Source organism: Gavia stellata, chromosome 9 (genome assembly GCF_030936135.1).
Source record: "Gavia stellata isolate bGavSte3 chromosome 9, bGavSte3.hap2, whole genome shotgun sequence".
NCBI lineage: Eukaryota > Metazoa > Chordata > Aves > Gaviiformes > Gaviidae > Gavia > Gavia stellata.
This window is the reverse complement of record NC_082602.1, coordinates 29,588,760-29,616,249: the sequence shown is the minus strand read 5'-3', so window position 1 is coordinate 29,616,249 and position 27,490 is coordinate 29,588,760. Positions and strand designations below refer to the sequence as shown.

At 44.4% G+C, this 27,490-nt stretch overlaps 1 protein-coding gene across 1 annotated transcript in view; it reads right to left on the bottom strand.

Moving 5' to 3' along the window:
• MXI1 (MAX interactor 1, dimerization protein) overlaps positions 1-27,490 on the bottom strand; it is a 51,982-nt gene that overhangs the window by 11,566 nt on the left and 12,926 nt on the right. The window contains exon 3 of the mRNA XM_059821078.1: positions 22,844-22,873. Within this exon, the coding sequence (XP_059677061.1) occupies positions 22,844-22,873 (30 nt within the window). The remainder of the gene's footprint in view (positions 1-22,843; positions 22,874-27,490) is intronic.

Below are 27,490 nucleotides of genomic sequence, written 5' to 3'. Positions count from 1 at the left end.
ACCTATTAATCTTTCTTATCTACTCCTGGAGCTGGACCTGGGCAGCTGTAATCCCACAGGTCAGGCCAAAATACAAATGTCTTCTCCGCTTGTTTACCTGGACTCTGTTGCAACGTGGCTTTGACAACGCTGCAGGCTCTTGTATTCAATGAAAATACCAGCATTGTGCAGGCTCCAGACAGAGCCAGACGGCTTTCCATGTAAACCACTGGCTTATGCCAATATTTGACGCATCTGCCAATATCTGGAAAAACAAGTCTAAATGCCCATATTGTTATATAACAGAGAAACAACTCGGGCTTGGAGCGAAGGGCTGCTGCCTCTCACTGCCTTGATGCTGGGGAAGACAGAGGATGACAGAAGGAGAATTCCAGCTTCAGCCAAGGCTGAAGCCTTTGCACTCTAGCTGCAAGGGAGATGGGAGAAACTGGAGCCCTTTCTCCTGCCTAAGTGGCCTTGTAAAAAATAAGGCTCTCAGAGCATCTTGAGCATGCAGTAGGTGCTAGATGTGCTGAAAAGGGAATGCATAGAGGACTTGAAAGAAGGGGGCTCTCCTCTTTCCCAAGAGATCAGCCCGGTGCCCCCTCCTGCTCAGCCCAGAGAGGGGAGAGAATCCTGTTTGAGATTCCCACATGGGACATCAGGGTGGCCAGAAATGGAGTGAAGCAACCGAGAGGCTTTGGAAAACCAGAGACTGACATGCACCTTTCTGTCCCAAAGAGCTGAGCACAACCTTTTACCCTGTTCCACCTAGCAACTCTGGCTGGGATAAAGCCCCTCTGCCTTTGCTGCTTCCTCCCCCATGCAGTGCCAGGAGAAGCCTAGAAGCAAGTCCCTCTTGGACATGGAAGGTAAGCAGTGTGAGGATGCCCTCTGCTCTCTGCCAGGAGCTGCTATGGGAAAAGCTATGCCAGCCCCTAAACAGACAGGCCAGGAGACTGAAGCAGAAGAGTGACAAGCCCAGCAGCCCCACAGCCCTGCCAGCTGATCTGCAACAAGCTATAGGTGGCTGCATGTGGAAGAGGGGGCTGCCAGCCTGTGAAATGGCAGCCCTACTGCTGCCTGCTGGACCCATGCTGTTCTCCTCCTTTCACTGTGTGCCTGTGTGAGAACTTCTGACTGTATTTGCATTATCTAATTCAACCCCACCAGCTCCCCTCCAAGCCTGAGCTCCCAGGCCCTCTGTCCTGAGCCTCCATCATAGAGGAGCTTGGCCCTTGCTCCATGCAGCCTCTCCTTGCACTTGGCTCTGCCTGGCTGCAGAGGGCTGTAACTTCACAGCCTGCTCTCCTCTCCGGCTCCCAATGACATCATCCGCTCCGATTATATAAAGCACAGGGAGGAAGCGTTTATTTATGCATGCTTTTTGCTCATAGCTTCAGCTGTCTCACTGTACAACACGCACCCAAATCCCACTGCAGGAACTGGGCTCCCTTTTGCCTGGCTCAACACTGCAGTGCAAGAAAAAGGTGTGGGTGCAAAAAAAATTCCTCATTTCCTTCCCTCTCTCCTCCGAGGTCATTTTTGAGAGGTTTGGGTAGGAATCAACCTGCCCCACCACTCTGCACCACAGCAAGCTGGGCACAAAGCCACCAGCCTCTTCCCTGCCTGGGAAGTCCCCAGAGAGCTGAGGGACCTGTGGTGGCAGCTCCAAGCCTTGTGTCTGCTGGTCACAAAGGGGCTACACAGGGTCTAGAAACCTACCTACCTTCAACGCCCAAGGAGCCCCTTGCGAGGGCCAGCCAGGGGCTGGAAGACCATTGTTGCAACAATGGCTGTGGGCACAACCGTCAGGGAGCCACCCCTGAATGTAAACATCCCTGGAGAGACCGCAGCTTCTTTGCTAGGACAGGTTTTGGGTTTGTGTTGGTTTTTTTTTTTCCCCCCAGCTTCCACCATGGGCAGAAGCGATGGAAACTGAGACAAGAAACTTCCTCTGCTGAGGAGTCAGTCAAACACACGTGCATACTCAGCTCTGAAGCGGCAAGTTTACCAGATTCAGCACTATCCCCTAGACAGACACTACTGATAGACTTTGCCAAATCAAGGCCTGAACATCTGCAAAACACACACACACAGACACACACACACACACACACTCTTCCCATCTTTAAAAGATCAAGCCTCTCTCCCAGCAGGAAATGACCAACTCGCCTCCAGCAGCATTTCAAAATGCTGAAATCTGATTTTTGTATGTTGAAAGAAGGGAGCATCTGAGGGAAAAGAAATGCATTTCCCAAATACTTTTGTAGTATGCCTGCAGGTCTATAGGGCTTGGATTTAAGCACGTGCTTAACATTAGGAATATCCTCAAGTCCCACTGAGGCTAAATTAGACACTTGATCTCCACAAGATGTTAAAAAAACATAATGAAACCAAACAAGAACCATCAAAAGAACCAGCAGAAGAAGATCCTAACATGGAAAAGGACATTATCATCCTTCCCCTCTACCCTCCTCCTCTTGCCTGTACACCTTTTCAAAGTCGAGTCTAATTTAACCTGGAAATTAGAAACCACCAACTTTGTTTGGATTTCAGAGCTAACAGATTGCTTAAAAAATTCAGGAGGGACCACTAAAAGAAAGCAATTCCTGGAGAAACGCAAGTGACCCCACATCAATAATTCATTGGACGAGAATGATTCTGAGATAAAAGTAATGAGAAACACATGGAAAAACCACAGGGCAAAGGAAAATGGGGAAAAATATGGTTTCCTTCTAAAAGCAATTCACAGGTCAGAGGCGTGCTTATCTCTAACAGCCATCATACAACTTGATGTTTTTTCCTTACTCTTGCCTCTAACCCCCAGCCTGGCCCTCTCTGCAATGGTATCTACCCCCTGCTTTACTGAACACTTGTCTTCAGCGAAGGAAGAGGTTTTGCCAAGCACCTGGATCAGGAATGGCAAGGCAGCTGGGCACTGGGGGCCGAGCCTGTGCTTTCTCTGCTGCAGAGCGTTATGCAATTGCTGCAAGCCCTCCAGCCACGCGCAATAAAGCTGCGGTGGCGTCCAGCCAGCCTGCAATAAACACACTCACACCCGCTCACCCCAATTCCACAGGACACCAGAGACAAGACACATGTTTTAGAAGGAAATCTGGCTCAGAAATATACAGTTAAAAGTCAATATTCTCCACCTGAGCTGTGAAATCATTCAGAACAAGCCTTGCTTTCTGATTTTAAATCAGGTCTCTCCTCTGATTATTTATTTTCCTGCGCATGCTCCCAGTTGAAGGAGATGCTTGCTCATTTGCCTTTCTGTTTCCAGTCAATTTCTACTGATGGCTCCCTGGCATGTAGGCGTATTTGTATTCCAAATGCTAATAAAATGTACCATGAAAAAGTAATTGAAAAAAAAAAGCCTTTAGATCTTTGCATTTTTTAAGCCTTTCTAGCATTTAAAATAAAGAAAGAAATGAAAATTTAGGACCAACAATAAAAAGACTTGACAACGTATTATAAATAGGTATTTAAAGGAACAAAAAAGTTCCATGGGCAACATTTTCAGCCTGATCTTAACCATACCAGATCTGCCTGGAAAAGTTAAAGATGACCACGCACCCAACTGTATTCTCAAATCAAGGGCAGATGAAAAACAAGCCACAAATGAGAAGACCCATGATTAAACAATAGTAAGAAAAATAACAGTAATAAAAACAAAAAAACAAGGCAATGCAGCTTTTCAAAGTCACACAAATCAATGCACTTCTGCCTGGTGGCAAGCTGCATAGCAGGGAGATAACTGGTGGTACTGTGCTCAAGAAAGCAGCATCCTGATTCAAGCCCATAAGCAGAAATGAAATACAAACAGCAATGTATTGACAGACTCTGCAACAGCAGCGTTTTGTCCAAAGGCCACCTCAGTAACAAAACCAAGACAAGGTACACTGGGAAAGGAAGCATCTTACCAACTACTGAAATACTTGGAAAAAATGGCCAGTTTTGTAGCACACAAACCCTTCTCCACATCTGCAACAGAAGCTGCAAGCCTTAAGGTAAGCATAATGCAAGGATTTTAACTTAAAATACACTGCCCACACTCTCCATTGTAAACTTTGAAAGAGGCTGTGCTACAACCCTGCCTTGACTGTCCCTCGGCCCTGCATGGCCTTCCACCACAGAGCTAGCATATGGTCAAGCACACTCTCATAGGCACACAGAAATTACTTCTACCCACCCAACTCTTTAGATGTGAAGACTCATCACTGATTTCAATTTTGGAAGAGCTTCAGGCTCTTGGCAAACAGAGGCTGCAAGACCAACAAACCTTGTGCCAAGTGGTCTGTTGCCACTACTGGTCCGTTCCAACACAGGTCTTTCTAGCCTACTACTGCAGTCTGGAGGGAGACATGCTCTCCCCACGTCACACAACTGTCAAGGTCTCTCCCATTCCCGAGATCCTTCTAGGTATAAAACTGAATATTATTGAGAAGGCTTTCCTAATTTCCTTATGATTTTGAAGGCAAATGAGTTACTTCAGGGCTTTCCAAAATAAAAAAGGGGAAGAGAGGGATGGAGGGAGGGGAAATCAGGCTGTCTCCAATCCCTTGGTGAAATATGGGGGATCTGGCTGAAACATTTGGCTTTCCTGCAGGACAGGTGTCTCCTGGGCTGCAATATGGAGGGATAATAGATACTTTTGGCTGTATCTCTCAAAGGCTGATCAGTCTGTCCCCACTCTGCAGATATTAAGCGTAAATCATGTTGTTCAATGGGTGCAGGGGTTGGCCTACAAACACCTTGAGTTATGCAGACAAGTGAGAGAGCTTCCACTTCCCAGATTCAAGGCCACAGCACTGCAGACAGGGCTGTGAACAGGACACGTCTGGAAGACTCAGGGTCCTACTCTCATCTCAGAGGGCACTTCAGGAGTAGGACTGCTCTCATCTTGCACTGAGTCTTTATTACCTTCCTTTTCACTCTGACCTCTGACCAGCACTGCAAAGGCTGGACTGTTTGCTCCACTCTTATCACTAGCCTTCATCCTTCATTTTACCCATGTTTTTGTTTCTATCCTCCTCTCCAACACTGTATTGCAAACTCTTTGGAACAAGAGTACAGCTGCCAAAAGCACTGAGGTCTAAACAGGATCCTGTGACTGCACTCAGAAATCAAGCAGGTCCCAAACAATTAGACTAAAGCCACATTATGATTCTGAAGCTGAAGTGATATTTCTGGGGCTATTTTTATTCTCACAGTAACTTCTTGGCCTTTGGGTCCTATCTGTTGTATATCTTCAAGTTTTTCTCTTTAATCTAGAGGGCTAGAATACAGAAGCTTCACTTAAATGAATAAAATAATAAAAAAGAGAGACCATCTGTAATACCATGACTTCCAAAACTAGGATGCTTAAAGGAATGGCAAAAACATTTGAATACTGATGCTCACAGTAATAAAAATGATACCATTTTGGAAGGTGCCTCCTCCAGAATGAACTCACAGCTGTTCGGTAACATGATTCCTCATCATTTCCTAACCCCTTTGATCTTCAGAGGCACCAATGAGACAAACTACTTCAACTTCGTAGAAAAAGATCAAATATAACAGCCTGTGCTTCACAATGAAAAGGTGATGAGAGCAGCATAGGTGGCCATCTGCCCAGCAGAGGAATGGAGTCAATCAATGCCTGGCATTTTCTCTTGCCCCTTCATTTTCACCCAGATCTAGCACCGAGCCTTCAGTGCCTGTTCATCAGTCTCTCTCACCTCCTCCCAGCTCCTCTATGGGTTTCTGCCTTTCTTTGAAAGCAATTTGGACAGTTGTTAAGAGATGTCAAATAGCAACAGATGCTCTGGAGTGGAGTCTATTATTATTTAACAAAGTTATTCCCCTCTAAAATTATATATTGAGGATCTACTGTTATTGATCTTGGCCATTAGCCATAAAATATTTTAATCCCTAGTGAATATAATTAACTGAACTTTACTGTAGCACAAAACACAATGTTATCAGCTAAACCCCTTTTAGGCTGAGCTGTGCTTACAACAGCATGCTAAACCCTATAGCCATCACAGGCCATAAATGCTCCACATCACATTCTCCTTCTGACCTAAAACCACAGCCTAGTTGCTGCCGATATGGCCACATCTAGGTACCTCTCACGCAAGATCATTTGGCACCAACTCTTCCATCATGCTCACTGCCCACCACGCCAGCATCACAGTTTTGCTACCCTGGCAGTAAGATACGGTTACAATCCTGCGTTTGACTATCAGGGAACATACAAAGCAAGCCATAAACCTCAACGTGTAACCCAGGCCAGTTAATTACAAAACCCCGACTAGCCCAGTCTAATGAAAACTCCATCTTTGTTAAAAGGTGGTTAAAAATAGACCTGCTCTTTAAATAGCCAATGGTGTCCTGTGCCCTCATTCTCACTAATACCATTATAATTATCCTTCTAGGGATATACAGTGTTCTCATAGCCTCAAAGTCTGGTGACGCTGCTCCAACCATGCAGCATCCTCCTCCATGCCACCAACATGCCTGCAAAGCAGCTGTGCCATTCATCAGAAACCTGTCTCGCTGAAGAGGAGGCAGCAACCTGCTTTGCTGCAACCTACAGATTTACAGCTTTACTGCTAGAATTAGGTCACTGGCAAAGATAGCAAAGATTTTCCAAACTCACCAGCTATTCTTGATTATTCTGTTCAGAGGTTTCCTGGCTAAGCACCATGCCTTTGAAAAGAAATGATGAGGTATTTCAGGCTCCTGCAAAGTTTCTGCAGTCAGAGAAGCAGGGATGCTCTCACCCCGTAATCCTTAACTGCCTCTAAAACTGCCAGGCAACGGGAAGAGCTCTCCAGTTCGGATCTACTACCATTGAGTCCTTGCAGCCTCTTAAGGAGAAATCAAAGATGGCGCACACCAGAAAACAGATGAATTAGCAGGGATCTGCAGAGATCCTTGAAGGCTACCTGCCTGCACTGATGCTGGAAGAACCTGAGATATTAGGCAGCTTCCCACCAGGCAGCCCAAGAGTGCCCCTGGACCGCTCAACTGGCTACAGCAGAAAAGCGACCCAGGGTCCACAGGGTGTCATAGCAATAAAGCCATAGACAGTACCTCAAATCAGAGCCTCTGTTTCTTCATAATACTACTGAAAGAGACCCTGGACTTTGGTGCCTACTAAATATAGTCAGGTTTTAAACCAGTAACGCCACTAACCAATCAAAAGAAGCAACCACTTGCTTTGTAAGATGGACCATCAATGAAAGAGTAAAGGATGCTACGAACTTCTTATTTGGGAAAACATATTTCCTGTTTTCAAAATAATGAGCAGGGAATATGCTGATATCAAGAATACATTTTGATCTGGCACTGGATGTTATTTTTGTCATTAATGTAATTTTTAAATTACACAGATAAGCTATTGCTACTAAAAGATATTTTTACTATTCATTAAGATAGGACAGAGTTTTTCCACCCCATACATTTCTTTTCTGAAGCTATATCCCAGTTTCCTCACGCGATGGAAGAAAACCGTAATTCCTAATGAAAAAATATTCTAAGAATGTGACCATTTGGAATACTTGTTTACACAAAATCTTTTATGCCAGAAGGAAAGCATGTGCTCTTCATCTAATACGTCTTCACACTGTCAGAAATATTTAAGGAATCATCAAATACCTTCTGTACCTTTCAGGTATGGAGGGCATACATCTGGAACACAGGAAGCAATACATGTAATTTCACCTTGCAAAATTATTTTAAATTTAACCTCAAACTTCCCAGGAGAAAGGAATTACCAGCCAAGGTCACTATTGTATGTATGTTTGGAAAAAAGCACTAGGAAGTAGAACTTAAGAGATCCTAACACTATTAGGAGTTAGCTAATGTTAAATGACAAACAGTTTTAATTCAAGTTAACTATATATGTTACTCAGCAGGGGAACCTGAACAGAGAAGCACAGCTCCCAGCACTATGACAGCAGATGAGTCATGTCCTGATCTCATACATACAGAGGTACCAGAAAAGAAAAGAGATTTTGAAAGGAGGTACCAGAGAGCGTGAAAACACACCTTGTTTCTGCTTAACTGGTGTGATGTGCTAATACAAACTCATTGTCAATACAGTTCTTCCAAAGAGGAGTGGGGTTTATCACCTAGAAAATTAAAACAATGTAAACTTCACGGGGGGGGGGTGAGGGGGATGGGGGGTGTCGAGGGTGTTGAGGGGGTGGGTGTGAGGAACCACCACCACCAAAACAAACCCCCTGTCTTGCCCTTTCCCTTTAACTACCCTTGACACTTTCCTTGCATTTTCTTTCTCTCCTCTGGGCATGTGTGAAGGCCAAGAGGTGTAAGACTGCTCAAACAGGGAAAATGCATGAAGCCAGCCACTTGGAAACCGCTTCCTTGGGCAGGAAGCAAGACAAAAATGTATCCATAAGACAGGAAAATTGCTTGACTTTTTTCAGCTCAACTACAAAACTCCTAGTGCTTCCAACAGGGCTCAAAAAGTCATTATATTAAGCACAGGACATTCCACCTAGTGAGCTCTTGATCAGCTGGAGAAGATCATTACAACCCCTGCCTGGGTCAGCAATGACACAAATGGATACAATTCTAATTTCCTCAAACCAAGAACAGCTGTACTTGAGTAAACTAACATTTGTGGGAGGATTAGCTGCCTTACCCTTGCTTGCTCTGTATTATCCCAGCAGGAAAAGGGTTAGGATCCCACCTGTGAACAAACCAAACACTGAAAGGTTCGTGGTTTGTTTTGGAAAGAAAAATAATTAAAAAAAAAGGGGAAGGAGCTGAAACACCTAGTCCTCTAGTTTGGTGGAAGCTGGTTTCCATTTGCTCAACTACCAGAACAATATTAAAAAAACAACCACACAAGCTTACAGAAATGCCTGCAGTGGCACTGCATTATAACAATCACAATCACACCCCTCCTTCCCTGTTGTTTTATAGTGCTTATGTCCTTCACAGAGCCTCATGAATTTAGGCAAGATAAATTACTGCTTCACGGTCAGATATTTTCTATACAGCATCCCATCCTGGGATCACTCCTTGTTGGTTTCAAAAATCACTGGTGTTAAAAATAATAATAATAATGAAAAAACAAGAAAAACCAACAATAACAAAAATTTTAACCACAAACCATTCACCTGGGGAGAGGCTGCAGTGGGTCTCCTCATCAGGAGAGCCAAATGGCAAACCAGAAGCACAGATTTCTTGACTTTCCCAGTGCTGTGCTAGCCAGGAGCTTGCAGAGTTTGCATGCGCTTTCGGGAAGGGTGAAGTAGCAACCAAATGGGGCCAGCGTTTCAGCTCTCTCCAAAAGCAGGAAAGGGTTATGCAGCAGGCAAGACCTTTAAGTGAGAGTCAGGAGACCTGTCTGCAGACAGCTTGCATGACCTCAGGTAAATCCCTTGAGGAACTGAAGCATGCACTGCTCATCCACAAAATGGAGCTAATCCTAATTCCTTCACAGAGTACTGCACAGCTAAATCCACTCTTGGTTTTCAGGTGCTCATGTAGCTCAGCAACAACACTGGTATGTGAAGTGCCTAGAGAGCAGGACACTTCAGGAAGCTAATTCATTCAGCATTCTCTACTAGTTAACAATGCCCAGAGTACAAGATGACCACATTTTTTCAAAATGGATCAATAACTCCTCACTGCTCACCCTCCCATATATGCAGCAAAAACTATCCGAGGTCCCTTCTTACCGCTGTCCCAAGAAACTCCCAAGATGGAATTTCAGTGAAGTTCAAAGGAGTTTAGTCTGAATCAGGACCAAACAATGAAGGCTGTATTGTTGACTGTGCAATCAAGCAGTCATAAAACTTTTTATTTCTTTAAAACTTTTCATTTCTGATGTTAAACCCATGTGTCCAAATCATTATGACATAGGCACCACAAAAAAAAAATAAAATACACCAGAGTAGCTCAGACAGCACATAAGTTAAAAAACCAAACAAACACCTGCATAGGAAGGTTCGTCTCCTTTCCGCTTTTTAAATATGTAGGTTACACTGGCTCATACCCTGGTTTTATGTGGGGGATAGAAAACACTTCATTCTGGGTGCTAGGATTTGAGAACCACAGAATATCACCAGAATTGCAGTGGAGATTACAAGAGCTGGCAAGATCCATCATCTTTTTCACTTTAAATAACAGAACAGTTCTAACAGATGCGCCTTTAAAAAGAAAAAAAAAAGTCTTTAAGACACTTATGCCATTTGCTCTTCCTGGATGGCTGAGGGGAAGTGCAAGGCAGCCCTGTCTGCACAGACCCGAGAACCAGCTTGGAGTCCCCTACTTTGGTGCATCTTTCCACTCCGACTACTGCTAACCATTTACAATATACCCACAGTATAACCCCTCTCCCCCTTTGCTCTTTCCCCACCACATGTATTTTTCTCAGAGATCACTAAGAAAAAAAAACACAACTCAAAGAAATTCCAAGAGACACTCATTACTCCAGAGGGCCTTCACATGTTTTTCTGAAGTATATGACATCAGATACAAGACTTGACTTCTCCTCCTTTGCCATCCCTTCACTGAAACACATCCTCATATGTGCTTTGTCGAGTGAACACCAAGCCTGTAAGCTGCTTTTCCAAGCCAAGAAAAGTTTAAAAGAGGTCACGCCACAGAGAACAGGCTCTGCGCATTTCCTAAGAGGGTCATATTACGTAGAATATCCACCGGAGACAAAGTGTTCCCATCCGGTTTCCCACTTCTTTTGGCATCAAAGTTGCTTTTTTGGGTAGGTGAAGTGGCAAACGCATGCATTGGGAAAAGGAAAGATGAATTTTTTTTTCCCCCTATTTCCTTATCTCAGCCAGAATTCCTCAACATACTTTCTGGGTCTAACAGAACGATCCTTGCTGTGAAAGCTGATTACTATATTCAGCGTTTGGGACCCTCTTCTTCACACACACAGAGGCACTCAACTTTGGATGGCTTTTTTTCTCCCCTAGAACAACGCTGAAATAATTTTCTTATTGGTTAGACGTTAGGAAAAACTTTCTAACCGTAACAATTACGGTTAATCAGGGCAATAGGTTGCACTGCCTCCCTGGGAAATCCTGCTGTCAAAGGCTTTTAAGGCCATACTAGATAGGCAACTGTCAGGAAATGTTTAGATAGAGCTTATCCTGCCTTGGGGCGAGGGGACAGACCAAACGAGCGGTGCAGGCCCCTCTCAGCCCCATCTTTGACAGCTTCACAAAACACCATGTAAGTCTGAAAAGTGCAGTTTCTTGCCCTCCCTTAGGCACAGGGCCCGAGCCAGCTGCAGGGGCAGCATGCTGAGTCTCTGGAAAGCCAAGGGGAATTTTGCCTCTGAGCTATGACCCTGGTGACAGAGCAAAAGATCTGCTCCAGGCTCCAGAGTGGCAGTTGTAGCTGCTGCATGCAGCTGGAGAAGGGCAGTAATGCTACGTGTGTGGGAGCAGGTAGGCAAAATGAAAGGGAGGATCCTGAGGCATCTGCAAGGCACAGTTTCCACTACCAGAATGAGACAATCCCCTGCCCTGCGGGTTGGCGGGGAAAGGACAGGAGCAAAGCAAACAACAGGAGGGGCTGCAGGGAAGAGGAACCCCCACCCCAAGCTGCTGAAACCAGTTACACCCCAGTCATCCCAGCAAGCTTCTCTGTACGCAGTTACGCAGCTGCAAACATGGAAAAGAGCAGCCAGCTCTGAGGAGCGCCAGGATCCAGTCTATGAGAAATACTGGAAACAAACAGAGATCAAAGGGAAACACCAAGCTGTATACACAGCTGGGGCTGTCTTCCCCTGTTAAAAAGAGACAGGCACATAGATTTTAACTGCAAGCTCTTTGTGTGTGCTTGCACGTAACTGTGTGCATCTGTGCAAATGCGAGTACTCACCCCACGTTGGGCCTCTTAACATTACCGAAGTGTAGCTAATGAATGGTATTTTCCGAGCTGTGTGGAAGATTCCCATACAGCTGGGCGAGATCAGACTGGGCAACCCACCCCATGGAACAAGGCCAAAAAGATGGAAATGCAAAACCTGGGAGATACAAAGCAACTTCTTTTTAACCTTTGATTTCCACAGTAAACCTGATACACAGCTTCCCCTTTCAGAATAACTCATTTGAAGAATTTCCCTGAGTTTCCAGAAGGAGCAGAACACTTCCCATTTAAGGGCTGGACTTCGGCCATGTGAAATTACAGTGAATTACCCCAAGTGTTCAACAGGTTGTGTGTTTAAGTAGCATTGGAAAGTCCCTCCTGGGAAGAAAACATGGAGGACACATCAACCAGAACTGCCTCAAGGTCTGGGATAGCTGGAGCAATCCCTCCTGCACAATCCAGCTCTGAGTGGAAAGAGCAAAGGAATGCACTGTGGTAGCAGATGGAAATGCTGGCAGCTGTCTGTTCTCAGGTCCTGAGACACTCTTGGCTGAACAGGCTCTTCTTCAAGGCTGGGGACAGCCATGGTGAGCTCCTCAGGGCTGATCTCACCTCTGAACCCTCCTGTTCTGTTCCTTTTCTCTCCTGGGCTGCTCACAGGGAGACCTACCCATACACAAACAAGCAGCAAAATCAAGCCTGGCATCAATTTCCTTTGCCTTTCCACATATCCCCTCTGATGGGCGGGTGGCTTTGCCAGCTTTCATGCTCATAGAATGGTCCTTGCCTTTTCTCTACAAACAAATATACCTGCTTATTCACATGAAGAGTGGTGTCTATCAAATGCCCTCCTTTCATTTTTGCATTATTCACTGTCCTGGACAGTAAGCCGTTTGGTGCAGGAAGCCTTGGCACTGTTCTCCAAATGACTAGGCACAACTACAGCACTGTAGAGACAAGGAGGGCAAGCAACAAGTGCCCAAGTGAAGGAGCAAGGATTCATTTGAGAGTCATTAAGAGCTGTGCTTCTAAATAATTCAGATGCTTTTAGATATTCCACCCTAGCTCAGCAACCAGTCAACTCAGAGATAGCAGGCTGCACTTGACTTTATAAGCATGACTAAGTTTTGTGCAGCTGTTTACTACCTACCATGATAAAAACCACACCCTTATCATAGGAACTGTTATCAGCCTGGACCATGCGTGAACCCACTGATACCATTCACAGAGTCTATTTCTATGAAAGTAACACTGCATTTCAAGCTCACGTCCTGTTTCCACTGGAGGTTTCAGTGTGTAAGCTTTTTTGTATCCATTTCTGTTATGCCTCCTTCTTTCCCTCAGCCCCTCCTGGGCAGAAACCCTTGTACCGGCAGTTACAAGATCACTATGCAACTGCTACATCCCCTTTCCTGCCTCATCTTTAACGAGCTGAACATGCTCATTTGCAAAATCTCCCATTCACGGCAATGCATTCTTCATCGTGGGTTGAACTAGGTAATATTTAAAGGTCCCTTCCAACCCAAACCGTTCTATAATCTTGCGTCTTAAGGTACTCTACTTAAACCCCTGGGCAAAAAAAGACAAGCAAATGCATGCATCCTTTGCAGAAGCTTTTCGTTTTTCCCTAAATAACTCATGTTGCTTTAAGAATGCACTCTCAAAGGTAAATAATTAACAGGCAAGAGAGAAAGAAAATCTTATTACACAGTTAATGTGAAGTGATGCTCAGGCAACAGTGTACACATAAAGGATACCTTCAAAAGACAGCCCTTTTTTTTTTTTTATGGAACAGTGGGCAGAAGACCTGCCTCATCCCATTGTTCTGGGATCCAGGGACGACTGCTCCTCCAGACTCAGACAAATCCAAAACTTTTACATGAGATTCAGCCTGCATCTGACAGACTCAAGTGCCACCTCTGAACAAGGGGGTACTCCAATTTCGCAAAGGTACTGTAAGGATTTACCAAAGAGCAAACACAAAGAGCACTAGGCAGAGATGATCTGTATTTCTACACAAATTCAAACTCCCAAGGCATAGAAAGGCAGGCAGGTAGATGACACCATCTAACACTATGTTCTGCCATGGCTCTGACTTAGCCCTGTCCACATTATTCAATGGTTTCATGATGTAGAATTCCTGACCCTTGGTTGCACATTGCCCATTTAATTGTTTTATGGTTGTCACATGCACTGTTTGGGAGCAAACTTGCCTGGTCTGTTTGCCCACAGCTATGCAAACTGCTCAGGGTGACCAGCACCATTTGCAGCCAGGCAACAAACACAGCAACTGCAAGATGAAGCCCTTTGCTTTCATTTCCCAGACAAGGCTATGAACGCCTGTTACACACTTGCACTACCCACCAAGGCACGCAAAACAAGGGGCTAGACCATACTATGCCAAGCCCCACCAGCTGCCCACAGCAGCAAAGGTACCTTCACTTTGTGTCCCTCTTCTCTTTTCAGATGGGAGAAGGCATGAGGGCAGCAAGACAGCATCATGCAGCACCTCATAGCCCTGGGCAACACTGCCAGGGAGGACACTGAGAGGGACACAAGGAGTGAGGATGAAGTTTTGAAGGAAGCAACAGTGGGAAAGGGGAAACTTTTGTGAAGAAGAGAAAAAGCAAGCAACTGGCTGGAGATGTGGATCAATGAAGCAAAGGAGTGGGTCGATGCAAACTTGTTCGCACATGCCCATTACTCCAGGCACTGGATCCATGTATGTTTCTGCTCCTCACCTGTTAAATGTCCGATTCTTTCCACCCCTCCTTGACATGTCATAAGGTTATAGGTTCTCAAAGTTCACAGAATCATTAAGGTTGGAAAAGACCTGTAAGATCATCAGGTCCAACCATCAACCCAACACCACCATGCCCACTAAACCATGTCCCACAATGCCACGTTCACACGTTCCTTCAACACCTCCAGTGAGGGTGACTCCACCACCTCCCTGGTCAGCCTGTTCCAATGCTTCACCACTCTCTCAGGAAAGAAATTTTTCCTAATATCCAGCCAAAACCGCCCCTGGTGCAACTTGAGGCCATTTCCTCTTGTCCTGTCGCTAGTCACTTGGGAGAAGAGACCAACACCCACCTCTCTGCAACCCCCTCTCAGGTAGTTGTAGAGAGGGATAAGGTCTCCCCTCAGCCTCCTCTTCTCCAGACTGAACAACCCCAGTTCCCTCAGCTGCTCCTCATCAGACTTGTGCTCCAGACCCCTCACCACCTTCGTCGCCCTTCTCTGGACACACTCCAGCACCTCAGTGTCCTTCTTGTAGTGAGGGACCCAAAACTGAACACAGTATTCGAGGTGTGGCCTCATCAGTGCTGAGTACAGGGGCACGATCACCTCCCTGCTCCTGCTGGCCACACTATTTCTGATATAGGCCAGGATGCCGTTGGCCTTCTTGGCCACCTGGGCACACTGCTGGCTCATACTCAGCCGGCTGTCAACCAACACCCCCAGGTCCTTTTCAGCAGGGGAGCTTTCCAGCCACTCTTCCCCAAGCCTGTAGCATTGCCTGGGGGTTGTTGTGACCCAAGTGCAAGACCCGGCCCTTGGCCTTGTTGAACCTCATACAATTGGCCTTGGCCCATCGATCCAGCCTGTCCAGATCCCTCTGCAGAGCCTTCCTACCCTCGAGCAGATCAACAGTCCCACCCAATTTGGTGTCGTCTGCAAACTTGCTGAGGGAGCACTCAATCCCCTCATCCAGATCATCGATAAATATATTAAACAAGACCAGACCCAAGCCTGAGCTCTGGGGGACACCGCTCGTGACCGGCTGCCAGCTGGATTTAACTCCGTTTACCATGACGCTCTGGGCTCGGCTGTCCAGACAGTTTTTCACCCAGCAAAGAGTGCACCTGTCCAAGCCACGAGCCGCCAGAGTCTCCAGGAGAATACTACAGGAGACAGTGTCGAAGGCTTTACTAAAGTCCAAGTAGACAACGTTGACAGCCTTTCCCTCATCCCCTAGATGGGTCACCTGGTCATAGAAGGAGATCAGGTTGGTCAAACAGGACCTGCCTTTCATGAACCTGTGCTGGCTGGGCCTGATCCCTTGGTTGTCCTGCATGTGCCCTGTGAGCGCCCTCAAGATGAACCTCTCCATAATCTTCCCTGGCACCGAGGCCAGGCTGACAGGCCTGTAGTTCCCCGGATCCTCCTTCCAGCCCTTCTTGTAGATGGATGTCACATTGGCAAACCTCCAGTCGTCTGGGACCTCCCCTGTTAACCAAGTTGCGATAAATTGGTAAAAATGGGCCACATACAGAATGGAGAATGAGGAAGTTTCTACATTTCCTATGCCATGCTGAATTTCCTTTGGTTATCACAAGTCTGCATGGGCTATGTTGCTATAGTACCCTCAACACATGTACCAGATATAGATATAAATCAGCTCACAGAACTCCAGTTTCTGCCCCAAGAGTACAAAGTCCTGAAACTTATAGTTAACAGGTAATCTGTCTCAAAAATTATATACCTATTACCTCATCTTCTCTAAGGCAGCAACTTCCTAAGTGGCTTTTAGCTAGTAAGGCTTTCAGGCCCATGAGCGATGTTAGTCACTTGAACAAGAAAAGTTGTTGCATCAGAATTTCTGGCTCTCAGCACTTCAACAAACAGCACCACAGGAAAAACAAAAAAAAAAAAAGAAAAAAAAAAGCCTGCAAAGTCTCCAGAGATGCATTTGGGAGAGAGATGGCAAGTACAGAGCCCTGACACGGTTGAAAACTGAGCCAGGAAAGCTGAATGCTTGACTTCCTACCTGGGGCCAGACTCTTCCCTGGTCCAAGCTCACTGATTACAGAGGGGATTTGCCTTTAATTTTTTCAGGACAGCCATAAACATAGCTAAGTGTAGAAGGGTCAGCCTGAAAGAAAACTGCAGCAACACACCCAAGCAGAAATTCAAGGATGCAAGTTTGGGAAGAGGTTCAAGAGCCAAAGCTGGTAATGATGCACTCCAAATCAGATACCATCTAAGTACACAGGACTGCTTTCATTACACACCCACAGCAGCTACCAGACCCTCTCCTGGCTCTCTGAAAGCAGTAAATAACCACAACGCACCATTTGATATATCTTCTATTCACTACTCTGGAAATCTTAAGTACAGGATGCTGAATGCAAGAACACAGCCTGTAAGTGGGGAGACCTGACTGCAGAGCATGTTTCTTCCTAAGATGGGGATTTTCTCTAAAGTCTCCCTTCTGGGAGGCAAAATGATGAAAGAAGTCTCAGCATCAGGCCACTATGGCAAGGCCAAGCAGATTGTGCTGACATTTCTTTCTACACTATGGGAGGAAAACACATCACAAATTGTCCCTAAAACACATCTCAGTTGAGAAGGGTTTTGTGGTAAGTATCTGTTTCCAAAAATTGGCTTATAAGGGTGATTTTATTGTGCAACATTGTTGAAACAGAAACATTTTGCTTTGCAACAGTTTATCCAAAAGAGTAGTGTTGTTTTTTTTACTCTTCCTTCTCCAACATTGGACTCATAGGGGAGGTGCAGAGATTTTTCTGCAGGGTAGAAAGGCAGGCAGGCATGCATTCATTCTTTACTGCATCACTTTGCATAAAATGCTGTCCCTTCTCAGCAGCTTTACTCGGAGTTCAAAACGTTCTGCTGCCCAGCCAACGTGAAACAAAGCCTTTGCAGACTTTCAATTGTAAGTGAATCGAAACACTCCTTTTGCGCAAGGAGGCACTTCACATGAACAAGTGTGGTGGTCAGACAAAGAGACTGGATCACAGTTTTACAGCATCTGACTGGTGAGTTCCTGGAGCAATGCAAAGAAATAACCAAAATACAGCAAAAGGCAGACTAACAGTAAACAACGACGATTGAGCCTAAATGTATCCAGAAAGAACATCTCTCTCATAGCCTTACTCCACAAACTACAGACTTCACTCTCTCCAGGTTAAGCAAAACCAGGCACAGCAGATTTCCTGAACTAGAGGAACATGCTTCAGCTCTGCTGAAAATTGTTAGTCCCAGCTGAAAATGGAGGCATCTGTCATCCAAGCGACAGAGTCGAAGACAGCTAGCTGCCTCCAGCTCTTGTTCCATACTGGCCACAGAGACAGGAGAGTTTTGCTACAGTTCCCACGAGGAGCAAGTTGCATGCTCTGACCTTTGGATGTGTCAAAGAAAGATGCATGCTCAGCTGTGTTGGCCATGATTTGACTGCTGCAGGGAACATGACAGGTTCCAAGTTTTATTAATGAGGAAAACAATATGTACTGTCAATGTTTGCTACATGAAGTTAACATGAAAACAAAGCCCACTCCAGAGAACAAATGAAATTTACTGGATTAGTTTCTTGTTCCAGCTCTCCTGATAAATAGCATTGAACTCAACACCACATTGATTAGCTGGTTCAAGACAAACACTGATCAGATTGCCTTGGCAAGTATATATAGCACTACAAAAGCACAATCATCCAAGTCTATTCAGAGTAGCAAGGACTCACTATACTTTCATTTCCCTTCCCTCTATCTTTCCCAGCCTAGACAGCATGTCTGCATTATTTAATACCAGAACTATTTAAATGTCCTGTGTTAAATGCTTTCCCATCCTTCTCCTCTTGCATTTTGCTAATAGACATGCTCAAGCCCCTGTTCTAGAGAAACAGAACCAAACTGTGCTTTCTGCAGAGCCTCAGAAGGCCCCACGTTTCATGACCCAGGTCATGGTTTTCTCCTAAACGTTCAGTAGGGTTTTTCCTTTACCTCATCTGCTACCTCAAATATGCAACCTAGCATAACGGTCAGTTCTGTGTGAGAAACCGCTTTGGAGAAACACTCTGCAATAAACAGTCTCTCACATTAAAGACAGAATGGGTGGGGAATCATAGAAAAAGTATCCTGATAAGAGTCAGAAAGGCTAAAAAGCACAGTACTTGATCATTGCTATGTGTCTGTCTTCACTTTGTTTCTGATCATCTCAAAAGATACCAGAGAGCAAAGGCTCTCACACCACTTCATTCTGTGCTTTTTCACTAAACGCAACTCTTGAGCAACTTGGTTTAGAAGTAGTTTTGTCTCCTTTAGACTTTGACCTTTTTCATTTTAAAAAAGGGTTTTTTTGCAGAGCCACAAATTCTGCGAGATCTTCAGAAAATTCTGATTTCAGTGATTCTCCCAAGGTCTCTGTCCCTCCTCGGATCTATCTTTTGTTTGAGCTAAATTACTGTTAACAGAAGAAAAATCTGCCCTAATAACTCATTCCTTACTCAATTACTCAGCTTTGTTTTCCTTCCTTCTGCTGTAATACAATGGAATAATCACTAAAAACAAATAGATCAATTTAGGATATACAGAAAGACTTTTTTTAAAAATAAATCTGATCAATAGCTTTACAAACATCTTTCTTGTTCTATCAGGAGATGTAACTTAGCCAGACATCACCACCACGTTGGTCTACCAGAACTGCCACTTCACAGAGCAGCAGGAAAGTCATCTCAGTGCTGTGTACCTTCTCCTCATACCACACTGACCACATCCTTCCAAAACTAGCATGTGTCTAAAATGTTCACAGACAACAGTTAATTCTGCTATCTGTATAACACACACCACTTAAGCCTGAATTTTATTTATTATCCTTTTTTGAGAAAATATTACACTACCAAAGGTCATCTTTAAGTCACTTGCTTTACCGTGTTTTCTTTTAGAAAATGATGGGGTGTTGCTTACAATTCTGCTTTTTGGTAGGCGTGTTAAAGGACTAAAAAGTATTATTTTAGTTACGCCTTGCAGCAGACCAGAAGCCGAATACTGGTTTCTTGTTTAAATGCAAGCTATGACTCATCCTGGGCAAAGATAAACTGAAACACATACCCATTGAATAAAAAACACAAACAATTTTCCAACATGAGGATTAATGACAGATAATAACTATAAATTAACCTTAATCTTTTATAAATCAAACAAAGCTCCTTATATAAATGTCACTGCAATCTTTTCAGATAAAAAAAAACAAATCAAAGCAGAAAGTGAAGTCACTTAAATATTACAGTTAATATTCGGTACCAGATCAAACAGCTCCTTAGCAGAACCACCAGAGTGTTCATGAAATATTTCAAGACTAAGAAAAGGAGTGGAGCTTAAAACATTGCTTTAATTTTTTTAATATATTTTTAGTTACTTTTTGACATCAAAGGGGTACAAGATTCTTAATCCTGATACATTGAAATATCATCAGCTCTGCAATGTTGAGTCCAAGTTAAATCGCATATTCAAAAAGGAGGAGGCCTGCTTTTTGTTTTTCTACTATTCTCTTGCTACTGCTTGAAAGAAACTGTGTAATTGTTGAATGGGTTAAAACAAAATTTAACTGAGCATAAGAAGGCTGCTGTTCGCAGACAAGAAGGGAAAAACCAGAGTCAGAGACCTAATAGTGGACAATTTTGAAAATTATAGTGTGTGTCAATAATGGAGATAACAGTGAGATTCAAAAGGAATAATGTCAAATAATAGGGAAAATGAGCACCTGCCAGCCACAAAGCCATTAGTATCAGGGCTTTTATCTTTGCAACAGTTAAGTCTGGAGACACTGACAAACTTAAGGACACAGCAAATAAAACATGTTGAAAATCTAACTGGGAAGCAATCCCCATCACGCAGAAAACACTGCTGTGGAGTTTGAAAATAAATGCTTCCAATATGAAACTCACTGTAACAAACACTGCGAACCCAGCTTAGCCGCTACACGGTCTAGCTGGGTTTACAGCTGTGTGTAGCTGATCAGGCCATAGCATCTGCATTAAGGCACAGATAATCCCAAACCAGAAGCAGCACGCTCCTGACCAAAGATCCCAGATATACGAGTTTGCCTGTACAGACCACCCAATGTGATTAAACATGTGTCCTTCCCAGAAAGATGAAAACCAAGGGTTTGTAAAACCATGTCTGAGACACAGATCTGGAATACAGTGGAACCTGGAATGGGAAGCCCTGGAGGAACAACCTTGCCGACAAGGCTGATGGTTAGGAGTCTTCAACCTGGAACAGGTGGGGACTAGGGCGCATAACTGAGACAGAAGGACAGGAAGAGACAGAGATAATATTACACCAACTGGGAATGGGAAGACAAATTCTGTAGCAAGCAAACAGCTCGTCAACATTCAGAAAAAGGTGGCATAAAGGGGAAGCACAGATAATAATACTCCTCTCACAAGTAACATATATAACAAAGTGCTGGACAGTAGTCAATCCTGATGATATCCCCACCCCAGGTAGTATTACTGTCCTCAGTTAAAGACAGGGAATCAAGGCAGAAACTTTCTTGACTCACACAGCTGGTATGAGGCATATCCTAAACCCATCAATCCTTGCCAGTCCTTAGCTTGACAATAAGTAACACTAACTGCTGAGATCTCACCCACAGAGAGTTTGAAGCTTCACTGCCTGCCCCACAAGCCTAAGGGTAGACAAAGATGGTCACAGATCCACACAAACTTGGCCAATGTGAGAGGCCCAGGTTGGTACAGGGGAAGATGGAGACAGCTCTGCTCTAAAGCTGTACTGAGGGCAAGCAGTGTTTGCAGTAACAATCAGATATGCAAATAAGCACATTGAAAATTAGTGATGGTTCACTGTTGTCATGGAGGAAAAAAGCACCCTCTGTTCTGGGTCAGACCCAAGCACTGCATTTTCTTTCCCCTACTGGTAGAGAGCACTGGAAAACCCAGGAGGCAACACTTCTCAACACAGCTCAACCTGGGACCGGAAAGGTTGAGACTCAGGGGGACAGGTACATAACCCAAATAAAAAAACCTCTCTGCATCACCCCAGAAAGGCAGGACCAGGACAACTCTGTAGACCCTCAAAGCTACCAGGAGGCAGAAGCACAGCCTGGAAGAAAACACCTGCACCATGCAAAGGCCAAGCTGCTTCCCAGCACTGCTGCTGCCGGGGGAGGCAGATGTGGGGTAAACTGAGGGCAACGTGATGCATAAGGTACTCAGCTCCGATTCCCTTGAAGCTACATGGGAAGATCTTGTCTGAATGGAAATACACACTTGGCTTGAAGCCTCTGTGTATCTTTGGCCATCCTTATAGTGCTCCAATCCCTTATTAAATGATACCTGCTAAGAGGGAAGAGAAGGCAATCAACCCATTTAAACTCAGCTTTCCCACCCCAGAGGTTTCTTCATAAGATCAGCTGGCCAGAGCACTGCCTTTGTTCCAGCAGCCACAAAAAACATAGACACCCCCCTCAGCCCTCCTAAAACCCCACAGAAGAGCCAAGGTAAGTTTATAATGGAAACCCTGACACAACCTTAACTATAGCACCCTGAATGGAAGGCGATAATCTGATCTGTGTGTGAACTAGCTCCCCTTGTCTCAGTGGTATTTATCTTACTTTAACTCCTGTTACAAAAGGGTTGAGTCATATAGCAGAGCTAGCCAAGTAACAGAACTGCAAGGCTTGCTGAAACTTCAGATTCAACGATAAACAGGCACAATCCTAAAACAGGTTAGAAGAGAGAGTCTCCACAGGACTGCTGGTAGCCAGACCTCTGAGCCTCTGGACAATGGTATTTTCTTCTGTGCCGCGGAGATTATCACAACCCAGTGGAGGGGTGGGAGGGAGAGGGTGTAGAGCACAGGGCTCTACCCTTCGGTTCATGGTAACACATATTACCCAGGGCCCAAGAAACCTGATCCCGTAGCAACTTCATGTATGGAAAGTGCCCCAATCAGATTTCTCTGTGTCAGAGGAAGAATAGTATTTACTCTGCATACAGATTAGTCACAAAACTGGGTCACTTCTTGCCTTTTCAGAGAGAGGAAAACAACCAGCCAAAAACAAGGCTTCTTTTTCAGATCTTTTTGTGTCTTCCGCCCCCAACTTTTAAAACTACGTGATGCAGTGTGGTCATTCACGGCTGTCTAAGCTGATCAAACGGCACCTGCATGTGTAAGGTTAAAGCACATTACACTTACTAGGCTTGCATTTCTTAGAATTCAGCTCATTAGCTACTTACCGGTTCTTTTCTAGTTCGTTGTGCGTAGACCTGGAAGATAAACAAAAATTTGGATTAGCCACCTTTGACCTCTCAGCACCAAAGTTCAATTGCTGCAAGCTGCACACATCCCCAGCAGCATATCATAGCATAAAGCCAACCAACTACATACCTGAAAATCTATAGCTATAACCTCAGCCTCCCTGTTGACAAGAGATTCCTCCCCTCCTAAGTTTGTATTTACCTGCTATGTGCAAAGCTGGTACTCTTACTGGTGCTACAGAAAATCGTTCCCTAGAGACTTAAAATGCACACAAAATCCCAAAAAGAGGCAATGATTAGAACAGGGGACCAGAGTCAGCCATTTCCAGACTACTTCTGGTTCTGCCACCAACTCAGTACAGGACTGCAGTTACGTTTCTTTGTGGTTTAGTTTCTCCATCCACCCTGTAAAAATATTGGTATCATCTGCACAGGAGCTCATGCAGTGTTAATTTATGCATATCAAATACATGGAAACATTCCAGCAGAATTGGCTCTGTAAGGACAACCCCTGGAGCCCTTCAGCAGTCACATGCTAGATTTAGCAAACTTAGTAGAAACCCAGATATGGCCAGTATCTGGGCATGAGATGGCCAGTAGTGCCATGTTTGCAAACATCAGCGGCGCTGAACAGCACTTTTAGGATCCCTGGAAACCCCTCGGGGATTGAAACAGCACCGCCACAGCACTAGCTTGCAGCTAAGCAAATGACCCATAAAGTAGCACTGTGACCACTTGACAAAGGAGGGGGCTTTGCCTTTATACCTGCCCGCCACGCTAAGCATGCTGCCAGCACTCCCTAATTTAGAGCCCGCAGCTTGAAAATGAGACCAACTAGAAACAAAAGGGAAACAGGCAAGTTCATCCTCCTTGTCTGTGATGACAGCACGAGTGGCAAAAAAAGCTTAAACCCTTTCAGGATTTCTAATCTAACGGTGTTATTAGTAACCCAGGTAAGGTTGGTGAGGATTATTTAAAAAGGATAGCCATTTATCCGACATTTCTCTTTAATGGAAGGTCACCTTAAAATAAGAGTAAAGGAGCCCAAGAGCTTAATAAAAAGGATCTATTTTCTGTAATTTGGAATCACATTTCTTCCGGAGCTCTGAGAAGATTATCCTCTATCCCCCATCTGGAGAATCCCACAGAGAATTCTACAATTAGGGAACTGAACAGAGGATGTGCTCCAAGGGAAGCCCTGTCATAATTAAATGCTTCTCCAAAAAAGGGAGGAGGAGTGCTTAACAGGTGTTAGCACCTCATTGAAGATGACGAGTAAACCGCTGATGTCTGGAAAAACATGGTAAATGAGTCTTAGCTAGCTGTGGCTGAGAGCTGCGGGTGGCCAGAGGAAAAACAAAACTTTACCGTATGTACTCTGCGCAGTAGGATATGGGATACCCTAAAGGCAAGCCACACTACAGCCAAACTCCTAAAGTGGAGGAGACTCCCAAAGCAAATCCTTCCCTCCTGAAAAGAGAGGATCCCTAAAGTCTGGCTCCCAGGAATCAGAGACATGAACATAATATTTAGTCCGGAAAATCTCCCAAATCAAACCCACATCCCCCACAGAGTCTAAACCAGCAAAATCCATTTGTCCAGGCAACGTGGATGCAAATTAACCCACCAGGGCTGAGCTGAGGCCCTTTAAAACCACTGCCTGTATGTTCTTTGGAACATGCTTATTGTTCTTATTTACTGTATGTTCCTGCAGGAGACCTTCCACTCTTCTTGGTTATGACATTAGCAGTTATAAAGCCAGAGATATGCAATGGCTTGAATTCCTGTATTATATCGAGCCAATTATCAAGGCCAGCACTGAAAGAACAGAGTTTGGCCCACTGCTGTGAACAAAATTAAAACAGCAGGCTCTCCCTACTCCTCACATGCAGGAGACTCTTTATTACCTATCTGCCTTTTGATGAACAAGACAACTGAGAGGGGTCACAGGCTTTTCACCAAGTCAGGAAATTTATGCTGTGACTTTTAACCATATCGGTAGCAAGGAAAAAAACAAACCCCAACCTTCCCCAACACTTTCCCACTGAAGCCGAATGCAAAGGAAAGAATCTCAGCAATGTTGAATGAATCCTATGGGGATGTTACTTCTCTTACCTGCCTATGCTTTGCTTAGTCTTACAGGGACCTTTGGAAATCTTTTAATTTTTTCTTTCATCTAAATTTAGGAAAAACCCCAGCACCCCACTACCACCATTCACTAACTGATTTTCTGTATCAGTTTCCCTTTGCTTGGACATCGGATACAGAAGAAAACCCCCCTCTCTTCTGTTCATAATTCATTTCATTTTCCATAGCTCCTGATCTAGAGATTAGCTTTCTCCTCTCGTCTTTGGGCTGCGCATGTTACTAAGATATCTCTGGAGTTAAATAAGGAGAGTGCTGTCAGTGAAGTGGAAAAAAGTACAGGAACCTCTATTGATACTACATTCAGAAAAAAAAAATCTTTTAAATAGGTACAGAAGCAAATGTAACTGGACCTCTTTAACAGAGCTGGTCTTATCATCAACTGAAAACCTAGAGTGTATCACCAGATTGAAACCAAAGCTCCATCCTTCTACACCATCACCAGCTTTTTGACAGGTACAGGATGAACACACCACAGCTGTAAACTATTGCAGCACTGGGGGAATGTTTCAGGGTTACTTGTAACACTCTGCGTTTACAGAAGCACAACAGCAAGGAACTGGTGCATTCAGTGTGATATTACTTTGCCACTGTTGATAGTCAGTTACAGCCTGTGTCACCCAGTGAAATAAGGACACTATGTTGAGCATGGACCACAAACCAGAGAAGCTCACATCCCCGCTGTCAGGTGGACAGGGCAAGCAGGACCTTGCCCCCACCTACAAAGCTGAAACCACAGTCATGCAGGTATGGACATGTTCAGAGAGAAAAACAAAAGCTCAAGCACATGTACCCGCACTGCTCAAAACCTCAGCTGCAATTTGAAAGTAGCTCAAGCACAAACCATCTGCAGGGTTTTCACTTAAAAGTCAGGTTTCTATAGCAGTCAGTTCTTTAACAATAAATTTAAAACATCCAAACGGATAACTACCCCTGAAAACTGAGGGAATGTTATATAAGGAGGAGGAGCCTGATGACTACATTTTGAAAACAGCTTAGGAAAAGATCAAGAAAGAGTTTTAGAAGCTTAACATAAAGGAGCCAAGCAAACAACAACAAAAACTAGCAGAGCAGTCCCCATCGTGATTTTGAACAACAAAAAGCTGGAAGAGGAGAAACTGAAGTTTATCCCTCTTTACCCCAGATACCTGAAACTGCATACAAAATAGGAAGAAACAGGGAAGCAGCAATTGTCAGCCACTCTAATTTAAGGTCAGATGCAACAACCGTTTTGCACCAGTTACTGTGATTCTGCCTGCAACCTTGCTATCCAACACTGTAACAAGGTGTTGCTGAAACATTAAGCTACACTGAATTCCTCCAGTGAAGGAGATGTTGTAAATAATTTATTACTTCATCCCATTTTCCTTATTTAAATAAAATCCCTCCTACCGTGGTAGAGGCAGCCAAACTTTCCCTGAACACAGGTAAGCCAACAAAAGAAACTGCGTCAAGGAGGAACAAGCTCTAAAGAGCACTGAATTCATTTGTCATTGAGGTTTTTTTACTGTAATTAAAATCACAAAGCTGCCACATGACATTAAACACAGCTGACCTTTCTGGTTAACACATTTAATATTGATAAATAGCCCAATGAATGCATTTGCAGCATATCTGCGTTTTGGTTTGACTTCTTAGTAAGGTAACTATTGTCTTTCGGGAAAACACAACAATTGAGAGTCCTTGTCCTATACGATACACAGGTGGCATTTAGACCCAGTGACCCTGTCATCTCCTTGTACCTGGTCACCCTCCTGTCTGTGTCTGGCACCAGCTCCTAGCTCCAGAGGAGTCCAGGACTCCAAGAGCTCTATCTCCATCACAACAGAGATACCAGTGGCTCAGGAGATGCTGCTGGTCATAAGTACTGCCGGGTAAAGGGGGCAAGGGGAATAAAAATGACCTCTTTCAATACATATCCTTAATGCAAACACAGAGCCAGTACTTCTCCTCCAAATTCACTCACTCCACTCTGCTTTAGCAAAAGATTAATCAGGAAAGAAGTATTCGGTTAGCTTGTGCAAACTCAGGCACAGTTACCTGAATCATGTTTAGCAAAACAGCAAGAACATCCATCCACAGACCAGGCCAACTGCTTTCTGTCTTACTTCACCTATGTTCAGCCACCTCTGCTGCTTATGCATCATCACACCACATACAATCTCATTCTTCTTCATTTTACAGACCTTTCCCACCTTCTGGTTCTGTTGACACCCATTTACTTGGTCACCAAATTCCCCTGCAGGAAATGCCTTCTTCCATTCTCCAAGCCAAGATCAACCACCCTCCTGGAAACAGTGAACTACATTACTGCCTTCTTTTATGCAAGTTCTTCCTCAGAAATTACTCCTATTGGAAAGAGCCAAATGACAAAACAAACGAAAAGGAAGGGTGATCAACAACTTTTTTCAATTTTAAAACCACCTGTGTCCACAAAACAAAACTTACTGGCTGAAGAACCCCAGTGTTTTGCCAGGGTTT